The 7,197-nt window shown below is 45.8% G+C and overlaps 1 protein-coding gene across 1 annotated transcript; it reads right to left on the bottom strand.

The window, feature by feature from the left end:
* Positions 1–1,187: 1,187 nt before the first annotated feature.
* Positions 1,188–6,330, bottom strand: SPRY1 (sprouty homolog 1, antagonist of FGF signaling (Drosophila)). The gene is made up of 2 exons (XM_012644179.1): positions 6,205–6,330; positions 1,188–3,414 (listed from the first exon to the last, which is right to left on the bottom strand). The coding sequence occupies exon 2, from the start codon at positions 3,357–3,359 to the stop codon at positions 2,400–2,402; it is 960 nt and encodes a 319-aa protein (XP_012499633.1). The 5' UTR covers positions 3,360–3,414; positions 6,205–6,330; the 3' UTR covers positions 1,188–2,399.
* Between the last annotated feature and the right edge of the window lie 867 nt (positions 6,331–7,197).

The following is a 7,197-nucleotide window of genomic DNA, read 5'->3' as shown; positions in this document are numbered from 1 at the left end:
GAGTGATGACATCACATAACTTGAGTATGAGAGGAAAATATTCAAGTTTACAATTTAAAATACTAGATTATGACCTAGCTTCCAAAACACATTCATCTTTTAAAATCCTCCTGCTTTCAGAGCATAAAGAAAATGTGACATTTGATGGATCAAATGTCATATTGCCAACAAATAGGTTTAGTGGCTTGATGGGAAAGTATTAAAACAGATTTCTACCAATTATACCTTGTCTACATAAAACAAAGTCAAAGCCTATTTATAAAGAACAAATACACACTCCTAAACTAATAACCAAATCATCTATGAGTAATGACCAAAACAAAAAGCTGGATTAAGAGTTTTGATAACCTAGGTTCAAATTATGTCAACATCTTTTTCTCAAATGCAAATAATTATTCTCAAATGCAGTTAATTATTGACATATCATTTAGTCATAGGAAGTCATAGCGAGACTCAGTGAGACTGAGTTTAAATATTCATGACCAAAAATGTTATCAGATCCAAAGATTCTAACGACATAGTGGTTTCACCAGACTGAAAAATAAGATGTAAAATATTTACTTTTTCCACATGAAGTTTTGGGCCCTTGGATTTCTTATTGCACAGGACATGAAAAAGCGTAATTTGGTCAGGCCACATTATAGACTTATTAAAGGAAGTGAAAAAGTACGGACAGAAATGTTTTTAAAACATCTGATACTGTGAACCATTTATTCTTTTGGTACACTCTGACTTCTAGAATGCTTTATTAAAGTGAGAGTACCAGAGACTCCTGTCTACAGAACTAAGTTCATTAAGTCTTGCTGATGAAGTTAATTTCTGATTAACGCAAGAGTTAAGATAAACATTTTTTTTTAAATTTACGCTGTAGATATGCTCCATTTGAAGAAACTATGACATACACAAAATTTCATGCTTACAAAATGGCCAAAGTAGGGAGTGATTTAGTTAATATTACAAAAAATTTTCACTTTGATAAAGTAATTCACTTTGGCATTTGTTGAAACAATTTGGATTACAAAATTTTGATTAACGCACTTTCCATCTAGTTCATAATTAGAGCTCACCTGTGTATAAATTCAGTATCTTAAGGGAAAGAAGTAAAATCGGTGTGTAGGAAGAAAAAGTCAAAACAAATAAACAAAAACCACCATAATAGTACAGGCTAATAAATGAAGAAATCAAGAGACAGTTTCATTAATTAATATATTTTCTGCATTATAGTTAACATATGTACTTTCGTGTCACCTTATTTTCTGTTAAGTATTGATATTTCGTTATATTCAGACATGAGTACATCAACAGTCTTTTGCAATAAATATCATAAAATAATAAAGATTCGCATAATAAATATTCTTTACAATAAAAAAGTTTAACAGACTTTTGTCTTAAAAATAGTCAGAATTCAACTTTGTGATTTATACATAAAATATACAAAAAGCACCACAATTTGTGGTTAAGGCAATGAAAACAGAGAAAAGATTAGCATTAGCTGTTAACTAACCAAGGGGCCAAAAGGACCATTAAGGAGCCAAGATCACTTTAGGCAACATAGTTCTGTGACACCTATAGATTGATCAGCTATAAATATCAACTTCAGTTATCCAAGTGCCCTCAATGACAACAAAAATTTGGTGAAGAGCGTGGGGTATGGAAGGAAGGTGGCTGAGTCTTTCACAAACATGAAAGCTAAAGATGAGCAAGATACAACCAATATATCTCCAATGTGAAGATGTACATTGTAAAGTGAATCTAAAATTACATAAAAAGAAAGAAAAAAAAAAGAAACACCTGGCATCTCCAGGGTAAGATAATGCCAAAACTGAGGGAAGAGAACTTTGAGGGACAGACAAGGAGAAAGCAGTGGTTAAAGGAAAATTTTCTGTTATAACAAAAATATATCCCCCATGCTACTTAAGGGTCCAAAGCTAGGAAAATGCCCCTAACTGGAAATAGATTTAATACATAGCTTATTTAAGCAATTAAACAGTTGTTTCTTTAAAAACCAACTTCCCTGCTCCCACAGTACCCAATCAAAAACAGCTCTAAATCACCATAGTCTGGGTGTGGGTGTATATTCATGTATACAACTTTGGAAAGTTGCTTGCAGAACAAAAAGGCTACACAAAAGCCCACTGGCTCTCAATACCCTCTTCTCCAGTGGATGGCAGAGGCTTTGCAGTAAGTGGGAGCCGGGTGCAGTTTCACAGTCCACTCTTACTGAAGATCATCCATGAGAGAAGAGTAAAATCCATGAGTCAACTCTTGGGAACAGGAAAAGAGAAGGTAGGAAATGGGGAAAAATTCTAAAGAAAAGAAAACCAGTATCTAACAGGATCTTTTTTAACAGCCACAACTTAAAAGCTACAAGTTCAGGAGGTGCCATCCACCTCCGAAAATCATGATGGTTTACCCTGACCCCGGGAGGGGCAGCTCTCCAGCTTACAATAGACAGTGTTGGAGTTCTTACATCTGCACCCTGGGCGATGGATCCAGTCATAACAGCCCCTGCACAGCTTCAGGCATCCCTTAGCAGGAGGATAACAGAGTAAGCAAGGTAAAAATAAAGACATGGCTCCCATACACAGGTATCTAGAGCAGCAGTGGGACTGTGAACAGGAGCAAGGATTATCCGAGTAAGAATCCCCTTCGTCATCATTGGAGCAGTGGTAGAAGATGCCCTTGACTAAGCACATGCAGGTTCCATATTCCACCATGCTCTCAGCAGAGCAAAGGCACTGCCGGTTACAGGCCAAACAGGATGGCAGGGTCCTGGGAGCTGTGCATTCTCCACACTTGCACTTCCCACACTGTTCACAAATGAACTTGTGCTGTGTCAGGTCCTCTTTCAAGGAACCCTTCAAGTCATCCACAATCAGTTGCTTGGGCTGAGTCCGGATTGCCCTTTCAGACCTATGACCAGGGACTGGTCTGGTTGGTGGTGACCTTAATAACAGCCCCTGCTCAGAAGAGGCACTGCTGTTGCTCCCAGAACTGGCTGCACTTCCAGTGCTGGTCGATCTGCTCAAAATGGGGCCCCTGGCATTATTTGGGAGTCCTGCATGTCCCAGGTGGCTTGTAGGTCTATGCTCATAGTTATTATTCACATTAATTGGTATGATTTCATGAGTCCTTTCGTGCTTTTCTTGTCTTGGTGCTGTCCGAGGAGCAGGTCTTTTCACCACTGAAGGCCCTTCTGTGTATTCATTGCTGCCTCTGATGGCCTTGATCTGGTCTAAGGACAAAATAGCAGCAGGCTGAACCTCTCTCTCATAGTCTAATCTCTGACGGCTATCCAAAGAAGGCTGCTGGATCACAACTAACGAACTGCCACTGCCATGTTGATTTTGGGGATCCATGTGTAGTGATCACGAATTCTGGCAATCAGTGGAAACCTGGCATGCATCTGAAATCCTAAAAGGAAATCAAAGATGAAAAAACAGAGAGAGAAAAAATAAATGACAGGAAGCATTTTTTGACGGGAAAAATCCTGTCAAGTCACAAATTGCCTAAACCACCTAGTAATGATCTCCTTCACCAGCGGATTATAATGATGCTGGGGTCCTGGCCAGAGTCCAATTCTAAAAGAGGCTGGGGACCACATCACAGAAGAAGAATGTAAGCAAGAGACCCCATGCCATAAAAACTGGAAGTTTTTCCAACGTTCGAGAAACGGAATTAAGAGGAAGTAATGCCTTCCTGTTTGTGAATTTAACAAATAATTGAAATGGAGTATGCCTTGGAAGGGAATATTGAGTATAAGCAGTGGAATAGCTCTCATGTAAAGAAAGCTCAGTGTAAGTTCATCAGTGGTTTCCATAAAGGAAAATGTCTACTTTTTAAAAAATTGAAAATGGCTTTGTTGTCTTTTTCCTGTTTGTGTGCTATTATAAGCATTAGATTAATAATGAAAAATTAATCAAGGCATTTTAAAAAATTGAGATTCCACATTAAAATGAAATCTCAAAATAAGAGCTGATCTTCAGCAGCAATCAGGATTTTAAAGCAGCTCGTTATTTATCTGAGATGCAAAAATGAATGTATGAGGAACACCACAGTTCCTGGTGTTTCACAGCCACTAAAACACACACACAAGACTCAATGTATAGTTCTGTGAATATTGTAACAGGGAATTCACATTTGAAATCATGAAATTTTTTTTTTAAAGCTTACATAAGAGCTCACATAACAAGATAACTTTCATGCACAAATAAGCATTAGGCCTTTAAAGCAGCATGGGGAAATCCTGGTGGTTTTAATTATCTGTATTTCCTCTAATTTAAAAATGTGTATTTAATGACAGACCTTCATTTTCAAAAGCATTGCCAACTCTGAATCAATGTACTTCTTGTAATAAAACGAGTACACTAATATCCTGATAAAAACAGACATTTGTGTTTCCATATTAACAGTAAATTATTTCTAATGTATAACGTATTCTTCATACAACAGATGATCAAACATAAAAAGGTTGCCATTTTCATTCAATGGTAGACTAGAATATTTTTCACACAAATTCCTTCTAAAAGCTACAGGTTCGATCCAATTAAAGAATGAAAAGACAAAAATGCCCATTCTCCACTACCACGTTGAGCCAAAACCACAGGTTTAAGGAATAAAGCAGAATGAAGTCCATTTCCTACGTTAACTAATGTCCCTAGAATATGCCTTACATGTTAACTTTTTAGAGTTGTCCTTATTTTCACAACTCAGCTCTCCCAAGTTTCCACTTAACTCTACCTGCTCCGCACACGAGAAGAAACACATTGATAACCCGAGGGATTTAGTCCTGGAGTCCTTAGGGCTGTTAAAAACATCTAATCGTTACTCCTGCACAGTATCATTGCTCCTCTCAAAGAACTTTTTACCCCAGTGCTTTGAAAGCAAAGGATATCTCCAAGTGCTGTCAGGTCCCACACGAAAGGCGAAACCGTGGAGAAGGATTTGAAGAGTGTAACCCAAAACTCCAGGCGCAATTTAGATTTGCATTCTAAATGATAGTTGTAGTGAAGGTCAGGCAGGCTGGTAAATTAAGCTGCCAGATCAAAATTAAAAGCAAAGAAAATTCGCCACCTCTGATCCGAAGAAAAGCCCATTTTCAAGCAGTGACAGTCCTCGATCGATCCCTAAACTCGCTCACACGCTCTCGCCACACAGTTTTCCCCCAAGAAAACAAGAATCGAAGCAGGATACCTTTTCGTACAATCCCATCACAAGGATCCCCGTGGATTTCCAACACACTTTCTGCGCAGCCCACCGAGGTTTCTGACAAATCATGAAGAGCCTCCAGAGCCAGCGCGGGCGCCAAAAGCAAGTCCACGGTCTGGCTGTTCATAAGCAAGTATCTGTCTATACTTTAAAGCCAGAGCCGGATTCATCGAGGGCCGGGGAGAAATAACCCGGGGCGGCGGGGAAGCACCGCCACATTGCCAGTTACGACAGTGGAGCTGCGCCCTCTGCAATCCGCACCGAGAGGAGCGGTGAATAAATAGTTGACGGAGAGGAAGGAAAAGGAAAAAGTTATGAATGAAAACAAGTTTTCTCTCTCTCCCTCTCTCCGGCAGGAGGAGGGGAGGAGGCTGAGGTTACCATTACCTCAGGAGGGCGGACTTCCCCACTTTTAAAGTGGCAGTGCCCTCTCCCCTCGCTCGCCTTTGCACTGCCCTCAAAACAAAGTTGAAGCTGGCGTTGGCGCAGCCGAATCTTCTCGAGGGGGTGACCAGCGAATCCCGGGGGTTTGCCTCCCCACACACACAAACGCGCAGGCACACGCGGCCTCCCGGTCCCACGGCTGAGGACCGACTCCTCTGCAGAAAGCCCTCCCGTGGCACAGGCCAAAAAGCGCCTCAGACCCCCCCTAGTGTGCACCCCCAAAGGCTTGAATTCAGCTTTCGCGTGGAGGGTTTCTCCGAGGGGACAACCCGGGCCACCGCTCCAGGCAACCGGGGACCGTGAGACCGCAGCCGCGGAAGACAGCCCACCCCGCCACGCAGCCCCGAGCGCCCCCGGAGCCTCGGGCCCCCGGAGGTTGGGGGCGGCGGGAGGGGCCGCGCGACAGAGGCAGTGTCCCTCCCCCCTCGCCCCCGCCCCTCCTGGAGCCCGGCCGGGGCCGCCGCTGCGCGGAGCCCGCACCTGCCGCTCCGAGCAAGTCCCGCCCGCGCAACTCCCGCCCCCGGGGGCCGAGGGCGGCCGACGCACACTCACCTAGGCCGAAGCGGTGGCTGGGGGCCAAGCCGTGCGACCCGGCCGAGGTCCGCGGCGGGCGGCGGCGTGCGCTCGCCGCATCAACCGCGGCGGGGAGGACGAGGAGGCATCGCGGGAGCTGCGGCGAGTCGGCCCGCGGCCTCCCCCGCCCCCGCCGCCGCCGGGCAGGAGCGCTCCCCGCGGCCCCCTTCCGGCTGCGGAGGGCAATTCTCCCGCGACTCCGCGCTGCCAGGCAAAGACCTCTCACAGCTCGCGTTCGCCGGGCGGCTCAGGAACATCCACCTCTGGGGCTTTTCTCCCGCAGCCCCCTTCCAAGAACCGGTTTTAAAAAAGAATCCTCTCGGGAGGGCTCTCGGCGTCTCTCAGAAAAGCGAGCAGAGGCGCGACGGAGAGAAGCGAGGGTGACGGGCCGGCTGACTGGCACGGTGTGCTCAGCAGAGCGCACTTCTCGAGTTCAGATCACGCACTCCTCGAAGGGAAGGAAGGAAGGGGTGGCGGCCTCCGGAGGAGTGAAAATCCACGTCACGGGCGTTCGAGACAGAGCGGCGCCCAGGACGGGGTTCGAACCGGCGTCGTCGGGCGGGTCGGGGAGCGGCGCAGGCCCCGGTGAGACCCCGGAGCACGCGCCTGTGAGGCCGAGGCCGCCGCTGCCGGGTCGTGGGGTAGTGGGGATTTTTTCTTTTTTATCAGCTTTGGTGGGGGCGGGGGTATGAAGGGAGCGAGGTTTGGGGGTCCTTCTCAGGGCGGGCGTCGTCCCTTGTCCCCCGCGCAGGCTGAGGCACTTTCCCGATCCCGCACGCTGAGCAGGTGGGGGCACAGCGTCCCCGGGAACTCCGGTCCTGGCAGGTCAGCCTCTCCCGGGCAGCGCTCACTCCCAGTCCTCCGACCTTGCGGCTCCACGGCCGGAATCCCTGCGCCAGATGATCAGAGACAGAAACACATGAATTTCCCTTTCTTCCCTGGCACTTGGACCCGTAGCGCACCCCGCCACCC

This window comes from Propithecus coquereli, unplaced genomic scaffold (genome assembly GCF_000956105.1).
Source record: "Propithecus coquereli isolate 6110/MARCELLA unplaced genomic scaffold, Pcoq_1.0 Scaffold207, whole genome shotgun sequence".
Taxonomy (NCBI): Eukaryota; Metazoa; Chordata; class Mammalia; order Primates; family Indriidae; genus Propithecus; species Propithecus coquereli.
The sequence above is the reverse complement of the archived record's forward strand: the minus strand, read 5'-3'. Positions and strand labels throughout refer to the sequence as shown.